At 42.0% G+C, this 20,445-nt stretch overlaps 1 protein-coding gene across 6 annotated transcripts in view; it reads left to right on the top strand.

Annotated features, from left to right (window-relative positions):
- LOC147101740 (multivesicular body subunit 12B-like) overlaps positions 1 to 20,445 on the top strand; it is a 182,342-nt gene that overhangs the window by 87,000 nt on the left and 74,897 nt on the right. For 5 of the 6 annotated variants that reach the window (XM_085965610.1, XM_085965608.1, XM_085965609.1 and 2 more), the window contains exon 7: positions 20 to 117. In XM_085965610.1, the coding sequence (XP_085821736.1) occupies positions 20 to 117 (98 nt within the window). Of the gene's footprint in view, positions 1 to 19; positions 118 to 307; positions 527 to 20,445 lie in introns of those variants that run through there. The other variant, XM_085965613.1, reaches the window with a different exon arrangement.

Genomic DNA, 20,445 nt, shown 5'->3' with positions numbered 1-20,445 from the left:
TGATTTTGTTTTGCTCCAGACACATATCCTTGACACTTCCTGCTAGCTTCCGGGGTAAGATGCACGGCACCAGACCTGACTTTGAGCACCAGACCTCCAACCTATACGCCATATCAGGTGAGTGTTACAGTACGTGGGAATCCAGCACTAAAATGTCTCTCTTTCAGGTTAAACCCTATTGTATGCCATATTAACATATTGTGGCGGAGCCACTAAGGGACTCCGATCAAATGTATATAATTGCCTTTTACAATATGTTAACTACAGCCTGAGTCTGTATCTTTGTATATATTGTTTGCATGTACAGAGCGCGGCCCCTTTAAGAGCGCGGGCAAACGCGATGACGTCACGCCGTTCATCACGTGATCCCCATCGGCGGGAAAAACGTGATGCCGTCATGACGCCAGCCACGGGACCGCCCAAGCAGTCCTCGTGGAGCCTCCGAACTGACTCGACCTGTATTCGTAGTTCTCGTGCATTTGTTTGTTAAACTCAGTTTGTTTTACATTAAACATCGTTTGTTTGATCGCCTGAGTCGACCTCAGTCTCTTGATAGGAACTAGACATTCCTACAATATCTTATTTGTGGAAGTACTGATTTTAATATAGTTTGATCAATTCCACTGAACAAGAAATAATCTCTCAATATAATTAGGTGACGAAAGTTGCCAGGTACCGTGAAGTCACCTGAAGACATTAGTGTAATGCAAATGATATCCAGCTGCTTTCTTTTCAACAGCTCACCCTTTTGACCTACACAAAAGTGCTTCAAGGGAGTTTTTTGTATTATCTAATCACATTTCTAAGGAATATTTGTCTACATTAAATTAAGGAGACTGTTGGCAAGAAGCTGGTATTTTATTGTATGCAGTTCCTCTGCCTTATTTTTGGAATATTTCTTATTGATAATCCATTGCTCACAGTATCATTAATTTGACATTTCCAGCTATAAAACAAAAGACCATTTTATATCTGTGTTTTAAAAAAATTGCTTTTTCATAGCAAGTCCCTGGAACAATAATGAGGCTAAAAAGAAACTGTAAGGAATTGCTTCATTTTTTTTACAAGACTAACAAGTGAACTATATGAGCTCTGAATTGCAAGGCATTTTCTTTGGATTGCTTATAGCTGGTATAAAGGCAAACTGTTTAATGCATTATTAGCAGTGTGGTTAAAAAGTGGAGGTGCAAAAAAAAAAAAGCGTTATTTTGACCTGATGTTTTGACTTTTAAAGCCATTACATTTATTCAGTTAGCTACATGCTTTGGTCATTGTGACCTTTTACCAAGTTTTACTCCTAGTTGCCAAATGCCATCAAGAATTGAGGTACAGTATAGACTTAGCAATTCTAATTGAAACATTCATTTTTGCACTCTCAAAATCACTGACTGATTTAAAAAAAAAAAGAAATAGAATAACATTTTGGTGAAAATGTAACCCAATAAACAGCATTGTGTTTTTAAGCACATTAAGTGGCATGGGTCTTTTTGCTTTTAATGGGGGGGGGGGGGGAAATTGTTAATAGCCAAAACTCGTAAATTAACCCATTTACCATTAATCATACGTTTTATGTTTGTTGCTATGGTGGTGTTGACAGGTGGGCAGGTTTACTCTTGAAAAAACATGTGGGTGCTGTCAGGCATCAGGAAGCAGGGTTGTTGGGATTGATGAATTGCCTGCTCCCTTGATTAAACCTTCAGTCACTCGCAACAGCAAAACCAGGAACAGGATTTCGACTAGAATGTGTCAAATTCCTTTGGTTCTGGGTTGTTGCAGATGTTGCAGCTTGTGTCATGTATTAACAAAATATGTGAATTCTGACACCACTTCTGTTATTTGTGCATTATTTGCTTATTGGCAGCTGTAGGGGAAAATATTGGAACCTTGTATCTGTGTCGTGTTGATTCAAGCAGTGCTTGGGATTCTGTCGTTACTGGAAGACGTGGATTGTATCATGAGAGGAAGGGCCAATAAGTTGCCAAACTCGTGTTGACTTTTTTATTTTGTGTTTTATAACTAAAACTGGCATTTTCTGCTAGAATTATTCTATTAGTACCAGGTATGCACTCTAACTTGATGAAAATAATTAGTCTAATCTTTCCTATTTTAGGAAACCATATGCCTCTCGAGCTTTTTAAAGAAGCATCATAAATTTAAATTCTTTCAGCTGTCCCATCAGAACTGTTCAACTGGTAGAATAAAAGTTGTGTTGTCCTGGCATGGCGCTGGTGTGCAATGTGCATTCTGTCTGCAGCCGGAATTAGCTATACAGCCTTCACTGCTGCAACCATCACAGTCCCAGCTAACATTTAAGAGATGATTTGTTATTCCTCTGTGCTCCTTTTGAAAGCCCCATTCCCTGCACTGTATTGAAGCCCCGCTCCGGACTGTATGTTAAAGACTCACCCTCTGCTGTACATTACATCGTGGCTCCTCTCTATGTATGAAAGCCTTGCTGTTTATTGAAGTCTGGCTTCTCAGCTTTTAAAAAAAAAAATTGTTCCTGGGATTTGGGCGTCACTGGCAAGGTCAGCATTTATTGTCCACCCCTAATTGCCCTTGAGAAGGTGGTAGTGAGTCGCCACCTTGAACCTCTGCAGTCCGTGAGGTACTCCCATAGTGCTGTTAGGGAGGGAGTTCCAGGATTTTGACCCAGTGACGATGAAGGATCGGCGATATATTTCCAAGTCAGGATGGTGTGTGACTTGGAGGGGAACTTGGAGGTGGTGGTGTTCCCATGCGCCTCCTGCCCTTGTCCCTCTAGGTGGTGGAGGTCGCGGGTTTGGGAGGTGCTGCCGAAAAAGCCTTGGCGAGTTGCTGCAGTGCATCTTGTAGATGGTACACACTGCATCCACAGTGCGCCGGTGGTGGAGGGAGTGAATGTTTAAGATTGATTTGAAAGACCTTGCCATCCAGCTCCCTTCTCTTCATGCTGTTCCCTGGATAACAGTTGCAATGCTGCAAGAAGTAAAGTGAAAAGATCAATTTTGGAGTGAAAGGTAAGGAGAGGAAAAAGGAAGGTGAAAAGTAAGCAAAAAAGTGAGGAAGGGAAGAGAAATTAAGAAACAAAAGTAGAGAATGGAAGAGCAAAACTATGAAGGAGGACAGGAAGACAAACAAAGTGGCGGAGAGCAACAAGCAGAAGTGGAGGACTGGGAGAGAAAACAATAAGTGGGGAAAAAAGAAATAAAGGAGGGAGGATTTTTTTTTTGCAGCGTTACCCCTTTGAGTATTCTTGGATAAAGGGGAGAGAGACTTGGACCCATTCCACAAAAGGTTTGAGAATCATTGAATCAAGTAGTTGTGTTCCAATTCATTATGCAGAATGCCAATTGGTTTGAGACAGCCTTGAACAAAGGCACAGCACTAAGTGGGCAGGCCTTCGCCAGCCTTTATACAGAAAGTACCTCAGAGAGTGACAAGACCATTGATTCTTGGTGCACGATCCACCATGGCTGACTCTCCGATGAGAGTGACGCAAAAACTGTGATTGAAATGACTGCTTGGACAGGCTATTGTGCAGAGAGTGATATTTTCCCAAACACTTGTGGAAAATTTCTCTTAAATGGCCACTATCCCTTTAGACCACTGCCGCCTTCCCTGGAATTGCTGTGAGCAGTACAAGTAGACACTTCCTCAGCGCTGCTCCACATCCGTTAGTGGTGAGTCTCGCGTGCTTCTCCAGTGTCGATTTCCCACTGTCTTTCAATTCTTACTCACCGATGTCCTTGTTCTAACTGCAGTTCTGCTGTGCATGATCAGTTATTGTGCTGTTCTCTGCTTTACTTGTATTAAAAAAAAGTTTCTATTTTGTGAAAGTAATTAAAATGTAAACCCCCTTTTTTTTTAAAAATAAAATAAAAAAAATTTCATGGCACACTAAATTGGAACACCAGTACAGGTGCCATGGTAATGGGAGACACAAATTCAATGTCCAGTGCTGCTAAAATGATCTACTGAGCCAAAGTTCTGAGTGAAAGGCAAACTTCTCTCCCCAAGAGGGTGAGAACATTGCAGAAAACATTCATCTCCAGCCCAGATCACGGTCACAAGTTGGAAGTTTAGGCAGTCATTCTTTTCACTAGTCATGTGACCAGTAACATTTAGTTAATTAAATAGATAAGCTGACACCGATATAATGGCATAAGAAAGAAGACAATTTGGGAAATGTGCAGATGCTATCTGCAGTACACTGTAAATTCTCTTAATGTGCTTCTTGCCAATGGGTCTTTGGCCAGATAGTTTTTTGCACAAACTGCACAATTTCAGCAGTTTTCACATAGAAACCCCCTCGGTATCCTACTATTCAGCTGATAGATTTATACAATTGTTTTTTTTTTAAACTGTGTCTTTAACAAATCTGAATATATTGAGCTCAACTCAGCAGTACAGAAGTTTATGTGCATCATTTTGGGAGATTTTACAGTACTGAATGCATTTCTTAATAAATTCCTTGAGCAATGATGCTTTAATGTCTAGTATTGATGGAGTATGAGACAGCTGTTACAGTTATTGGTTGTAAAAGGCCATTGAAACCAATATATGTTTGTGTCATTTTAGTCCTTTGAAAAATATATAATTTATGGTGCAATAAAATGGCTAATTATTTGTGCTGTAGAAGCTGGTGGAAATATACACTACTCAAAACACTTAATCACAAAAAATCTGCAGTTTTTAATTAGTAGCAGTATGCTGACCCTTCAATTAAGAAGCTACAGTACTAGTTGCATTGAAACTTCAAATATATGACAGCTTTGAAATGAAGTGGCAACCTACCTCAAAGACAAGTAAAACCTCAAATCAGCATTTACTGTGTGCTGTGATTCTACCTGCTAATAACTCTGATCAACATTACCAGATTTGGGAACCATTAACAATTGTCCTTAAGAAAAGAATGTCTGAATTAAACCAGTTGATGCTAATATCGTGGGCAAAATGGTAATGTAATTTCTAGAAAATTACAGCTGAAAATTTGCTGTGAATATGGTTCGTCTGGGTAACATTGACAAATTTTTGCATGGAATGTATAAATGTCTAGGAAATATGTATCCAGTATTTTTGGATCTCTGGCTCAGTCTCAATATAAATATATATGGTGTATCTTTATATCTCTCTCCAGGGAGCATTTGTTATTAAACTCTGCACCTCCGAATGACTTCCTGTGGGGATTTTTTTTCCATTGTCACGAAGACCTTTCTGCCTCCGCTACATTGCTATTTTTGGACTCCTTAAGCTTTTTTAAATCCGTGATGCTTAAAGGTAGGACTGGTTAGAGAGGTTGGTCACTTTGACCTCAACCTAAAATTTAGAAAAAAACCTGGCTGTACTTTTTGAGAGAGACTGAAAGAAGAGTTTTTCAGGGGATTGGGAGAGGGGAGACAGGGTGCTGGAGAAGAAAATGAAGGGAACAGCAGGTAGGTGCTAATTAGAGGATTTTCATAGAATTAATGAGCACTCATAACATGACCGTATTTATTGTTCCAGAAGTACTGCTGTAATTGTCAAATGGTTAAGTAGGAAATGATTACTCTCTCCCAATAATTCTTTGATTTGTTTCTGCTGGAAATTTATATACATGAGAGAAGTGCCTTTCCATTTTTGAATAAACAAACTTTGAGGTCCAATTATGTAGCACTGGCAGTAGTTCTAGTCAAGTTGCAGTCTGCAACCAGCAAAAGAATATACTTTTCAAAAAGATCATGTACGATATGGTAGTTTTGAAACTGCAGAAGAGTGATGCATTTTTATCTTTTTAGGCTTCATATTCATCAACCAATGTGCCCTCATTTGGCACAAAATAATCCAGCGAGAGAGATTAAAATAGTAATATTTGGCACACAATTGAGAACCTTTACCATTCTACTATCGGTTTTGTCAGAGGAGGTGCATTTAACTCCTGGCTATGCTTTACAAGTTCAAATGGACCTGCTGAAATTCCATATCCTTCAACTTGTGATGTAGAATGTTTAGATATGCCTTACAATATTATATTGTCTGTGTGTAATTTAAATATTTTTAATACTGTGATATCTCTGATGAAATGCAAATAAATGGAAGCTTCATTTGCCTGTGTTCACTTGATATCTGACCTTCATTGTTCAATACTAGAGATGGAGGACTCTACTAATAATATAATGAAGAAAATAACTGCTCCTGTGTAATATTCAAACAGAAGTAGCAACTTTTCCTTGTGACAAGATAGAAAATAGATTCCCTCAGTGGGGGAGACGCTAAAGGGCAGGTTTCTGTTGGTGGAGCGGGAGTAGTGTTCTCTGCTGTTGTCCTCAGTAACTCTTCACACCGTGGACTGAAACATTTTGGAATTGCAGAAATTAACAAGAGGGAGTCCGTTCCCAAGATGTGCACCGTTTTCAGGATGTGTTTGTTCGTAGTGATGAGTTAAAAAGCTTTGTGACTTTGAGGTTATGAACTGGACGATGCAGGTCACCACTGACTGAATATTCAATCTAAAATCTCTTGCATATTTTTCCCCATTCAAAGCAGCAATGCCCTAGAATTGATTACATTAGAATGCTGTCACAGAAGGTTATGCTGGATGATGGGCCTTCAATAACCACAAAACTAGAAGTTATAGACTTAAACAAGTTGGCTTTTAATCACTAAGATCAGAGCTAACATCTCAACACGCCGACTGGTTCACAGGAATGAGTCATACAGATCCTGGGATTTTTATGTAAGAGAAGTCAGGGGTGGAGCCAAGAGCCAAGACCTGGAACCTCCCAGGTTAGTCGGGAAAGAGGAAGTGAAACTATACACAGTGGGGGAGGGTAATATACATGAGTGCAAAACGAATACAGGATCAAGACAAACAGATTTCATTACATTCACCCCTTCTATAGATTTAGTCCATCGGGGTGATGTTTCTTAAAAGTTGGCATAAGTGAGTCTGTCAGGAGGTTTTGCAGTTCTCAGTGATCGGCGCAAAGCCGTTTGGGGTGCCTCTAGGGGAGTGGATTCTGGTTCCTCCGCTGTCCGGGCCTCCGCAGGTTATCTGCAGTGTCCTCCAGGTTAAAGTTGGGTATTGATACCTCTGGGCGTCCAGTCTCTTTGTAGTGTAGGTCTTCATCGGGTAGTCTCCCATCGTTCTCTCCGCTCCCCGAGGGAGCGAGGTCTTTTATGGAAACAGTGTCCACTCGCCCGTCAAGAGTATTCGATATAGGCGTACTGAGGGTTTGCATGGAGGAGCTGTACCTTTTCCACAAGGGGGTCCGTTTTATGGCCTCTCACGTGCTTCCGCAATAGTACTGTCTCCGGAGACGTCAGCCACGCGGGTAGCGATATGCCCGAGGTGGATTTCCGGGGGAAAACGAACATCTTTTCGTGAGGGGTAGCGTTAGTGGCAGTACATAACAGAGACCTTATGGAGTGGAGCACGTCTGGGAGGACTTCCTGCCAGCGGGAGGTCGGAAGGCCTTTTGACTTTAAGGCTAACGTGACAGCCTTCCAAACAGTAGCATTCTCCCTTTCCACTTGCCCATTACCCTGGGGGTTGTAGCTAGTGGTTCTGCTAGTGGCTATCCCCTTCGAGAGCAAGAACTGGCGCAGCTCGTTACTCATGAATGACGTCCCCCTATCGCTGTGTATGTAGTTCGGCATGCCAAACATGCAGAATAGATTACAGAGACACTTGATGACCGTGGCACTGGTCATGTCCGGGCAGGGAATGGCGAAGGGGAAGCGGGAATATTCATCAATGATATTGAGGAAGTATACGTTACGGTCGGCAGAGGGAAGGGGTCCCTTGAAGTCCAGACTTAGGCGCTCGAATGGCCGTGTGCCTTTGATAAGGTGTGCACGGTCAGGCCTGTAGAAACGAGGCTTGCATTCCGCACAGATGCGGCAGGCTCTGGTCATTGCCCTGACCTCCTCGATGGAGTGGGGCTGATTGCGGGACTTTATAAAATGGTATAGTCGGGTGACCCCTGGGTGACAGAGGTCGTTGTGGAGACCCTGTAATTTGCCCGTATGAATGCTGGCACACATTTCCCCGCGATAGGGCGTCTGGGGGTTCATTAAGGGCTCCCGGCCTGTACGTAATATCATAGTCGAACGTGGATAGTTCGATCCTCCACCTGAGTATTTTGTCATTCTTGATTTTCCCCCTTTGTTATTAAACATGAAAGCCACCGACCGCTGGTCGGTGAGCAGGGTGAAACGTTTGCCGGCTAGGTAGTGTCTCCAGTGCCACACTGCCTCCACTATAGCCTGTGCCTCCTTCTCGACAGAAGAGTGCCTGATTTCAGGTCCCTGAAGGGTTCGGGAGAAGAAGGCCACAGGTCTCCCAGCCTGATTGAGGGTCGCAGCTAAGGCAAAGTCTGACGCATCGCTTTCGACTTGAAAGGGAATGCATTCGTCCACTGCACACACTGCAGCCCTTTCAATGTCCTGTTTAATACTGGTGAAAGCCTCCCGAGCTTCAGCTGATAGTGGGAAGGACGTCGATTTAATGAGGGGTCGGGCCTTATCAGAGTAATTGGGCACCCATTGGGCATAATACGAAAAAAATCCCAGGCACCTTTTTAAAGCTTTGGGATTGTGTGGCAGGGGCAGTTCCTTTAGTGGGCGTAATCGGTCAGGGTCCGGTCCAATGACCCCATCTTCCACCACACAGCCGAGGATACAGAGACGGGTTGTGTTGAAGACACATTTGTCTTCGTTGTAGGTTAGGTTCAGCTTTAGGGCAGTTTTTTAAAATCTCGCAAGATTTAGATCGTGGTCTTGCTGGTTGTGCCCGCAGATAGTGACATTGTCCAGATAGGGGTAGGTAGCTTGTAGTTTATTCTCGTCAACCATGCGGTCCATCTCACGTTGGAAGACCGAGACCCCATTTGTTACCCCGAAGGGCACTCAGAAAATGGCAGAGGCGCCCGTTCGCCTCAAAGGCGGTGTATGGGCGGTCCTCCGTTCTAATGGGGAGCTGGTGATACGCGGATTTGAGGTCGATAGTCGCGAAGACTCGGTATTGCGCAATCTGGTTGACCATTTCTGATATGTGGGGTAAAGGGTAGGCGTCCAGCTGGGTATAAATATTAACAGTCTGGCTGTAGTCAATTACCATCCGTTTCTTTTCGCTATTTTTAACTATGACTACTTGGGCACGCCACGGGCTGGTACTGCATTCAATAATGCCTTCCCGCAGGAGTCTGTCCACTTCCGCCTTGATGAAGTGGCTGTCTTCCAGACTGTACCGTCTACTTTTGGTCGCTATGGGCCTACAGTTCGGAGCGAGATTAGCGAATAAAGAGGGCGGGCTGATTTTTAAGGTTGATAGGCCACAGACTGTGAGTGGCGGCTGGGACCCGCCATATGCTAGCGTGACACTTTCGTGGTGGCACTGGAAGTCCAGGCCCAAGATTACATTAACAGAGTTCTGGCATCACGAGGAGTTTAAAATCCTTGTAGCCCGTGCCTTTTACAGTCAGTGTTACCACACAGTAGCCCAAAATGTCCGAAGTGTGGGGCTTAGCAGCCATAGCAATTCTGCTCCGTGTAGGGGTTACTGTTAATGAGTGCCGCCGTACCAGGCTAGGGTGGATAAAACTCTCGGTACTCCCACAGTCAATTAAACATTTCGTTAAATTCCCGTTTACCTGTATGTCCATCATGGATTTTGTCAACGGGTGTGGCCTGGATTGATCCATTGTGATCGAAGCCACTGTTGGGCCCTGGGCGGCCGTTGAGTCGGGAAAAGATGGCGGATCCCAAGATGGCAGCCCGCACAGCACGCACGAGGCAGTGACGGAGTTGGAAATCGGATTCCCCCTGCAGACTTTGCTAAAATGCCCCTTTTTCTTACATTTGAAGCATGTAGCGTCCTTCGCTGGGCATCGTTGTCTGGGGTGCTTGGCCTGGCCGCAGAAGTAGCATTTCGGGCCTCGAGACATTGCCGCTGTAGTAGGACTCCTGGGTGAACTGTGTGGGGACTCCGGTGGCGTAGAGCTGGTCTGAGACCTGGATGGGGAAGATGGCTGATTCCAAGATGGCGGCCCCCTCGGCGTGCACGAGGCTGTGAGGGCCACATGGCCGGAAGAATAAGAGTCAGAATTTTTCTGGGCCACGTCCAGCGATCGCGCAGTGGCCACTGCCTTTTTTAAGTCCAGGACCTCCTTCTCCAGCAGTCTCTGCCGGATATAATTCGATTTGAGGCCCGTGATGAAGGAATCGTGGACCAATTCGTCAGAGTACGCGTTGGCCGTCACGGCCTTGCAGTTACAGTCCCGGACCAGGTCCTTTAGGCCCTGTAAGAAATCGTCCACTGATTCCTGTGAACCAGTCAGCGTGTTGAGATGTTCGCCCTGATCTTAGTGATTAAAATTGATGGGCCTTCAATAACCACAAAACTAGAAGTTATAGACTTAAACAAGTTGGCTTTTAATCACTAAGATCAGAGCTAACATCTCAACACGCCGACTGGTTCACAGGAATGAGTCATACAGATCCTGGGATCTTTATGTAAGAGAAGTCAGGGGCGGAGCCAAGAGCCAAGACCTGGAACCTCCCAGGTTAGTCGGAAAAGAGGAAGTGAAACTATACACAGTGGGGGAGGGTAATATACATGAGTGCAAAACGAATACAGGATCAAGACAAACAGATTTCATTACACTGGACAAAGAAGTTACATATAACCAACCGTTCATATGCAAGACATGACATTTAATGGTACAACAGGAGAAGGCCCTGAGAATCATCAAAGACGTGAGCCACCCCAGCCACAACCTCTTCGCCCTGCTCCCGTCCGGTAAGAGATACCGAAGCATACGGTCTCGTACCAGCAGGTTTCGAAACAGCTTCTACCCCCAGGCCATAAGACTCATGAGCGAATAATTTATTATTTATTATTGTTTTTATTTATTATTACTGTATTTCTATTAGTATTTTTATCATTGCTATGCCATATTTATTCCAATGTTGGGAGGACTCGTAAAAATCAACATTTCATTGTGCAGTACACGTTTGCTGCATATATGACAAATAAAAATTGAATTGAATCTATATGAGCAAATTTGGGTCGGTATCGTGCAGTTTCTGGTCAGGGTTGTTTGAATATGGATTAGACTGATGGAGATTTCAAAACTTTTTAAATCTCATTTTTGTGGAGTCAAACTTAAAAATACCTAATCTGTTTTTTTGCTAAGTTTTTGATAACCTGAGTGGAATAGGATTCAATTTAACATCGAATCTTCGCTGTCTAGCTGCAGGTCAGCGTTGCACTGATGATCCTTTTGGTAAGGCCTATGCTGTTGCCTTTCTTCTGTGCTATGTATTAGTTCCCTACAACTAGCTCTCCAAGATGGAGGATAACATGTATTTAAATATTGGTGTTTGCCGGAAATAAACCACAGGCACTACTGTGTCCACGTACAGATGAGGATAAATCATGCTCGTTATACCTTAATGTTTATACAAGCATTTGAAAATTTCAATCTCCGTGTCCCCCAGCCTAATTTTTCAGTTGCCTTTCCCCATGCCAGGAGCAACTTGTTATAGTTATATAAAAAGAAAAAGGGTGGCTAAAGTAAATGTTGGTCCCTTAGAGGATGAGACCGGGAAATTAATGGTGGGAAATATGGAGATGGCAAAAACACTGAATGAATATTTTACATCAGTCTTTACAGTAGAAGACACTAAGAATATCCCAACACTGGACAAACAGGGGGCTAAAGGGGGGGAGGAGCTAAACACAATCAAAATCACTAAGGAAGTGGTACTCGGTAAAATAATGGGACTCAAGGCGGATAAATCACCTGGACCTGATGGCTTACATCCTAGGGTCTTGAGGGAAGTGGCGGTAGGGATTGTGGATGCATTGGTAATAATTTTCCAAAACTCCCTGGACTCGGCAATGGTCCCGGCAGACTGGAAAACTGCTAATGTAACACCCTTATTTAAAAAGGGCAGTAGACAGAAGGCTGGAAACTATAGACCGGTTAGCCTAACATCTGTGGTAGGTAAAATTTTGGGGTCCATTATTAAGGAGACAGTAACAGGACATTTGGATAATCATAATTTAATAGGACAAAGTCAGCATGGTTTTATGAAGGGGAAGTCATGTTTGACAAATTTGCTGGAGTTCTTTGAGGAAGTAACATATAGGGTGGATAAAGGGGAACCAGTGGACGTAGTGTATTTAGACTTCCAAAAGGCATTTGACAAGGTGCCACACAAAAGATTATTGCTTAAGATAAAAATCACGGGATTGGGGGTAATATTCTGGCATGGATAGAGGATTGGCTATCTAACAGAAGGCAGAGAGTTGGGATAAATGGTTCATTCTCAGACTGGCAATCAGTAACTAGTGGTGTTCCGCAGGGGTCAGTGCTGGGTCCCCAACTCTTTACAATCTATATTAACGATTTGGAGGAGGGGACCGAGTGTAACATATCAAAGTTTGCAGATGATACCAAGATGGGGGGGAAAGTAGTGAGTGAGGAGAACATAAAAAACCTTCAAGGGGACATAGACAGGCTAAGTAAGTGGGCAGAGATTTGGCAGATGGAATACAATACTGGAAAGTGTGAGGTTATGCACTTTGGCAGGAAAAATCGTAGAGCAAGTTATTACCTTAATGGCAAGAAACTGGAAAGTACTGAAGTACAAAGGGATCTGGGGGTCCTAGTGCACGAAACTCAAAAGGTTAGTATGCAGGTGCAGCAAGTGATTAAGAAGGCCAATGGAATGTTGGCTTTCATTGCTAGGGGGATAGAATATAAAAATAGGGAGGTATTGCTTCAGTTGTACAAGGTATTGGTGAGACCGCACCTGGAATACTGCGTACAGTTTAAGAAAGGACATATTTGCTCTCGAGTCAGTACAAAGAAGGTTCACTCGGTTAATCTCGGGGATGAGGGGATGGACATATGAGGAGAGGTTGAGTAGATTGGGACTCTACTCATTGGAGTTCAGAAGAATGAGAGGCGATCTTATTGAAACATATAAAATTGTGAAGGGGTTGGATCGGGTGGATGCAGGGAAGATGTTCCCGATGATGGGTGAAACTAGAACTAGGGGGCATAGTCTTAGAATAAGGGGCTGCTCTTTCAAAACTGAGATGAGGAGGAACTACTTCACTCAGAGGGTGGTAGGTCCATGGAATATGCTGCCCCAAAAAGCTGTAGAAGCTACATCATTACATAAATTTAAAACAGAAATAGACAGTTTCCTAGAAGTAAAGGGAATTAAGGGTTACGGGGAGCGGGCAGGAATTTGGACATGAGTCTAGGTTCGGATCGGTCATGGCCCTGTGGGTAGCGGAGCGGGCCCAGGGGCTGTGTAGCCTGATCCTGCTCCTATTTCGTGTGTCTAATTCTGTTAGATGCAGGAGATGGTTCTGTGATAGTGGATTGGCAGTTAGGATCAGATCAGCCATGATCTTATTGAATGGCGGAGCAGGCTCGAGGGGCCGATTGGCCTACTCCTGCTCCTATTTCTTATGTTCTTATGAATTGGCTAATTTGCTTCAGAACCTTCTGTCTGTGCTGCTCAGAATCATCAGTAAAGTTCTATACTCTGATTTCTCACCCTCCCTTTCCCCCAAAAGCTGTCCCAGATGAGACTTTCACTCTGAGAGGACCACAAACTTTGTCCTATTTTGGCAATGCAGCCTCCTGGCACATAGTACAGTTTATTGCTGGATCCACTGTCGCCAAGGCTGTGGACAGAATGGTATTCTTTCAGTACAATATGTATATCGATCAATAATAGATGTGTATCTCTTGTGATATTCTGCAAATTATGTTCTTGCAACTGGAGAAAATTATACGAATGTACACACTTGTAGCATTCAGAAATTGTAAATGTCCCCATAGCTTTTTTTTTTGTTACTTGAAGGATAGAATATAAGAGCAGGGAGGTTATGCTTGAACTGTATAAAACACTAGTTAGGCCACAGCTAGAGTACTGTGTACAGTTCTGGTCACCACATTACAGGAAAGATGTGATTGCACTAGAGAGGGTACAGAGGAGATTTATGAGGATGTTGCCAGGACTGGAAAATTTTAGCTATGAGGAAAGATTGGATAGGCTGGGGTTGTTTTCTTTGAAACAGAGGCGGCTGAGTGGAGACCTTATTGAGGTGTCTAAAATGATGAGGGCTTGGACAGAGTGGATAGGAAGGACCTATTTCCCCTAGCAGGGAGGTCCATAACCAGGGGGCATAGATTTAAAGTAATTGGTAGAAGGATTAGAGGGAAGTTGAGAAGAAATACTTTTACCCAGAGGGTGGTGGAGACCTGGAGCTCATTGCCTGGAAGGGTGGTAGAGGCAGAAATCCTCATCACATTTAAAAAGTACTTGAACATGCACTTGAAGTGCCGTAACCTACAAGGCTACGGACCAAGTGCTGGAAAGCGGCATTAGGCTGGATAGCTCTCTCTTGGCTGGCACAGGCACGATGGGCCGAATGGCGGCCTCCTGTGCCGTAAACTTCTGTGATTCTATGATAGGAGTTGCTAATGGTGGAGAAAAGCTGGTTTCAGATTTTAAAATGTTAAAAGGCTTTTTAAAACAAAGAATCAGGAAATGTTAGCTCCTTTTTGCCCACTATTGTACTGAAGCTGAAATTTCAGCATTAGGTTTTGGATGTCATTGGATCGTGCTCTGAAATGGTTTGCTTTGTGAATGTTTCCATCAAGTCTGATTGCCGATTTATACTTGATATACAGGGAGTACCATTCAGATAGAGCAAGAACAAAAGCCATATAAAAATGCAGATTTTAAGTAAAGGTTTGTTTCATCTTGAGACCTCAAGTTGGTTCAGTCGTTCAAAACACTAATCATCAAATTGTTTTCGCTCAGTTACTTGCATTAAAATTTAGCTCCAATTTTAGTTTTCTTCTTGGACTCAAAGGATAAATTTACCGACTTCATAACTTGTAAAATGTTACCCTGCTTGTGTGATATCTTGTTTTTCTCTCGTTCCCAAACCAGCTTTGTACAACATAGCACTCTAGTTTGTGTGTAGGAAAATTTGCTTTGCATATGAATTACATTGTCCCAAATTGAGTAAAGTATTTTGGAGTGGACATGTACTGTTTTATGTGTTGTAGCAAACCATATTCGATTAGGTGAGAAATAATTGAATAACTTAAGGATTTTACAATATTGTAAGTTTACTGAGCAGCATAAGCTTATAAAACTTTATTTGACTGTTTTTACTGTTACATAAGAAAATCTTGCAAAGCGTTCATATCTTGGCTTTTAATGTGGATGGAACCTACTATGAGATCCAATTATTTTAATAGCCGTTACATGACTGACAATTAACAGACTGTGTAGACAGGTTTTCCTTTTAAACCAGTAAAATTGAGGGTAGTTCGGAAAATATCAGAGCAGCAAGATGACAATGAATTTTGATTTCCTGGAACCAATATTGGAGTCCTTATTAAAGTATGTGCATCTGCTTTTAATTTACTCCAAATAATTGGAAAATGCAATGAAGCTTTCCAATTAAGGCACTGCTTTTATGCTGTTTAATAATACCCCCATAATATTATAGCTTATGAAGTGACAGGTGAGCTGTTATATGAATAAAACATAAAGGCAGCAATAAGGGACAGAAAGTGTAGACAGTTGTGGGCTTTTAAATGCAGGATGTGATTTGCATATATTAATCTGTTCTTTTCAGGCTTATCAGGCTTTCTTCAGTAGTTGAAGTAAAAATAGCCTTGACAGGCAATGGCATGCTTCATTTTTTTGAGGATTTATTACATGTATAATTCCAGATCTTTAATAAGAAGATATGACTGATTTTCATAGTTCCACAGAATTGAAGGAATTCAGCTAATTGTTCCAGATGGTGCATTCTGATTATGCAAAATTACTTTTCATGCTGATTTTTTTTTTTGTTTGGTTTTGTTATTTTGATAGAATTCAAATAAAATTAATTTTCCCCATACAATCTTTTATCTCTCCTACAGAGGTACATCATTTGTTGTAACCTCAAAATTAATTTTCACCCAAGTTCCTCCCCTCACTGGTTCATTAAATATCTAAGATCTACAGTTCTGTTTTCTATAAAGTGGTCTAGTCTGTTTTCTCGTTCATTGTTTTTATTTATTTAAAAGTGTTCAAAGCATAGAATGTTCTGCTGTCCCTGAATTGTTTTAACCAGCTAAGAGATGTTAATGAACACAAGCAGTTGTTTGTTAAGGAATGGATTATTTCTATTGATTTTGCATAGCATGTTAAGCCATATATGAATGAACTCGGCAACTTGAAGCACTGCTTTTTTGGAACAGATTTACGGCACACCATTCTCCTGCCAAGGGAGTGGCCAGACTCCCATGTTCCAGTGTTCTGTCAATACCTTTCCCAACAAGCTGTTGGGAAATTAGTTTTCATTTCAATTAGGGTTTTCTCTACGGAAAAAGAATCTGTAGATGTGGCTTGGGTTTGTGAAGTGGGATTGTGCTGGGAGGTGAGGAAGAGTGAACTGGAATGACTCTTGTCCAGGATTTAATCTCAGGCCTTCCCTTGAACTCAGAAATTCGCTATGTGGGGATTTCGCAGCTGTGAGTCTTGACTTCAACTGCTCCACTGAATTTTTAAAAAATAATTTCTAGTGGTGAGTTTTTTGTAGGTCAGAATGGTGATTTGGGAATCTATTTTGTTCTATATATGTCAAAAATGAAAATTGGGTAATACAGTATAATCAGAACTGTGGCAAATGTTGAAAAAGTTGATTATCCAGACAATTGTCTTGTGCCTTGTAATGCTGGCTTCAGTGAGTAGTTATGCTATGGTGTATTCAGGGAGTTGATCATTATAATTGACAGTGGCCAGGAATTCTACATTTCCGATTGACCAATCAGTTGTAGTGGCTCTGACAGCTGCCCATTTTTAACAGTACTGATTGGCTAAGGCGTTTAATTTAGTATAATAGATACTGGTGATTAAATTGCAACATTTAACTTCCAGGTCTCTTCAGATCATCTAATGGTGCTATTCAGTGAGAGCACTAAACTGTGACTTGTTGGGTTGAGACATCATGCTGTAGGCCCCGAGTGCATTAAGTATGTTGCAGTAATATTAGGTGGTTATTTTAACAGTTGAAGAGTTTATAATATAATTGTGGGTATGGTGTTCCCCTGTAATGTGCAGTGAAATAAAACCTGGTGATCACCGCAGTTTAAATTACATAAATTGTTGTGGGAGCTTATTTATTGCTCTAGGTCATGACACCTAATGCTGGCACCAAAAAAAAAGTTTGGCCAAAACCTAATCGTCAACTCAGTATTTCCCACCCTCCGACCCAAACAAGCTCCCATCTGTTTACATGTAGGATGAAATGTCGGCCAACGTGTTCCAAGGTCGTCACCCATCTCTGTGTTGAGGCGACATTGATAAGCTGCTTAAATTTTGCTATCTTAGTTTCTATCCTCCGAACTCGTCAACTGTTACTACCTTTAAGGATACATCAGGCAACATGTAGGAACTTTTAGAACGAGGCGTGTTTCAATCGAATTGTTTTTAGAATGTTTTTGAGATGATCAGGAATGTTCTATTACTATTCACTCCGAACAACATAAACATGGCACTGAATGCTTAAAAGTATTCAGCGGTGAAGTAGGCGCTAGCCTATTATGTCCACTCAGTTTGGTGGCAAATATGGTAAATGTCATAGATTACATTTTTTTAAGGAGGTAGATGTGAGCATAAATATTGGTTAATTGCAGTTGATTCAATGGGTGAGCAACAAAATCCACTTGTTTTGAACTCCTCAAGCCTTGCACAATCATGCCCTCCATCCCACTCATTTAAGACAGGCTAGTTCTTTATAGAACATGCATTGCTTTTGGGTCTTTATTTTGCATTTTTTTCCTCGTGGTGCCCGCAGCTTGCCAGTGAAATTTAAATGAAGCCCGAGACTGGAAATAGTTTGGACAGTCCAAGTGTGGCCTTGGGTGGGCTCTGTGGCGCACCGCCAATATTGCACCCATTTTACACCCGACTTGGAAATATACCCCATGGCTCTACATTTTTTCAAATTCTTGTATTTCATAGTTCTTTCAATTTCAACAGTCGAATAAGCTAGTCTATTACCAGTTTATAATAAGGCCTCTGTGCTGATGATGATTTTTGTGATTTGGCCATTCTATGTTGTTAAACAATTCCATGTCCTAATTACTCATTAAGCATTGCTAACCGATGATGCCTCTTTGAATGTGTTGTACTGTCGTATTAATGTTACAACAAAGTAAGAAGCAATTCTTCTTCTTAGGCAGTCCCTCGGAACATAAACTTGCTTCCATGTTAAAAATGAGTTCTCGGGTGACTGATGAATCCAGTGCGGGACCTACAGTCTCTGTCACAGGTGGGGCAGACGGTGGTTGAAGGGGCGGGTGGGTGGGGTGCTTGGGTTGACGTGCGCTCCTTCCGCTGTTTGCGCTTGCCTTCCGCTTGCACCCGGCAAAGAGACTCGAGGTATTCGGTGCCTTCCCGGATGCTTCTCCACTTTGTACGGTCTTGGGCCAAGGATTCCCAGGTGTCGGTGGGGATGTTGCACTTTTTCAAGGAGTCTTTGAAGGTGTTCTTGAAGCGTTTCCTCTGCCCACTTGGGGCTCTCTTGCCATGTCGGAGCTCTGAGTAGAGCGCTTGTTTTGGGAGTCTCGTATCGGGTATGCGGACGATGTGACCCGTCCATCGGAGCTGATCGAGCGTGGTCAAAGCTTCGATGCTGGGGATGTTGGCCTGAGCGAGAACACTGACGTTGGTGCACCTATCCTGCCAATGGATTTGCAGGATCTTGCGGAGGCAGCGTTGGTGGTACCTCTCCAGTGCTTTGAGGTGCCTGCTGTACATGGTCCATGTCTCTGAGGCATACAGGAGGGCAGGTATTACTACTGCTCTGTAGACCATGAGCATGGTGCTGGGTTTGAGGTCCTGGTCTTCAAACACTCTCTTCCTCAGGCGACCGAAGGCTGCACTGGCACACTGAAGGCGGTGTTGGACTTCGTCATTGATGTCTGCCCTTGTTGACAGTAGGCTCTCGAGGTATGGAAATGGTCCACGTTGTCCAAGGCCTTGTCATGAAGCAATTCTGACCAATTCAAAATGATCTAAAATTTAAACTTTTATTTGTGTTGATTTAATGGTTCACAAATTTTCATCTCTCTATGAACTACAGTAGCTGTGATTCACATTTACAAATGCAGTGCTACATGGATCAGGGCATTTTATTAGTGAGTTCTACCAAGAAGATTAAAAATGGTGAATTGAACCACAGGCTGGTGTCTTGCAATGGCAAAAGAGTTATTGTGGGCACTTCACAAATTTATAAATGCAACTATTATGTTGCCAAAGATAAACCACAGAGCCAGGAAAATTCAACCCAAAAATACTGAATTAAAAGGTACTTTTCTCTGAAACCTCTTGCAAAGGCCTCATTAGGGGCTTGTTGATCTAGTGCTTAATATGCAGATTAAATAGACCCATTAAATATAGTTTAAAGAGATTTATGTGCAGACATTTAATTTTTTTTGAAGATTTTTTTAATAGGCCCATTTACTCCAGCAGTATTAATGATTACTTAATCCATACTGAACTCACAAAGTGTGATGATTTTCTTGTGTGAATGGTGCAAGTCTGCTTAGGGGCATTCTTCCCTTAGTACCAGGCTTTAGAAATGGACTTCAATTAAATTAAGTACAGTCTTAATTGTTTTCCTACATTAGCTTACCTTTTACTCAAAGGAACAGATACTGTACTGTAAATAATTTTAGTAAACATCAGAATGATGGACAATTAGAGTTGTTCAAAGATCTATAATCTGTGAGTTGTCATCCAGTGAATATATTATTAAGTAAAATGAACAATGAGTCTTTTTTGTTGAAGATTTTTTACAAAAATGAGCTTGTTGAACAGTGCTTTGCATATTTATGAACCAACGTGCACAGGGTTAGATTTTAACTTTAATTAGCGTTGTGTACGGTAGGGTGGAATATCACAAGGGAAAGCTCTATAGGATTTGTAATTACAACTGTTGGAATAGGAATTTGATTTAAAATGCGTGCAATAACATTTAGCAGCCATGCAATGAAGGCACTGCACATCAGGGGTCAGAATGCCACTTTTGCATTGTTTTGGTACACTTGAGTGTTTTTATTTGGTTTTGAAAATGGGGACAGAGCTCATTGTATTATTTATACACAGGTACAGTCGTTGCTTCTTGTAAATGTGAAAGTACCTTTCCATTGCATAATGTCAAGATTGGAGACTTTTGTTCATTTAAAGGGAAATGATATTTTGTGGAACTGCGGTTGCAGTGTAAAATACACTCATTTATTATCAATCACATGAATGTTAAGCACGTCAATGTATTTGGCCATTTAGTCAAATTATTGAAAGACTGGAAGCTCTGGCTGGAATCTAGATGAGAAGATTGATCTTCTGAATAAATGCTGGTTGGAATCTAGATGAGAAGACTGA

Source organism: Somniosus microcephalus, chromosome 23 (assembly GCF_052327205.1).
Source record: "Somniosus microcephalus isolate GS21.2 chromosome 23, FLI_Smic_1.0, whole genome shotgun sequence".
Classification (NCBI taxonomy): domain Eukaryota; kingdom Metazoa; phylum Chordata; class Chondrichthyes; order Squaliformes; family Somniosidae; genus Somniosus; species Somniosus microcephalus.
This window is presented reverse-complemented; position numbering and strand designations above follow the sequence as displayed.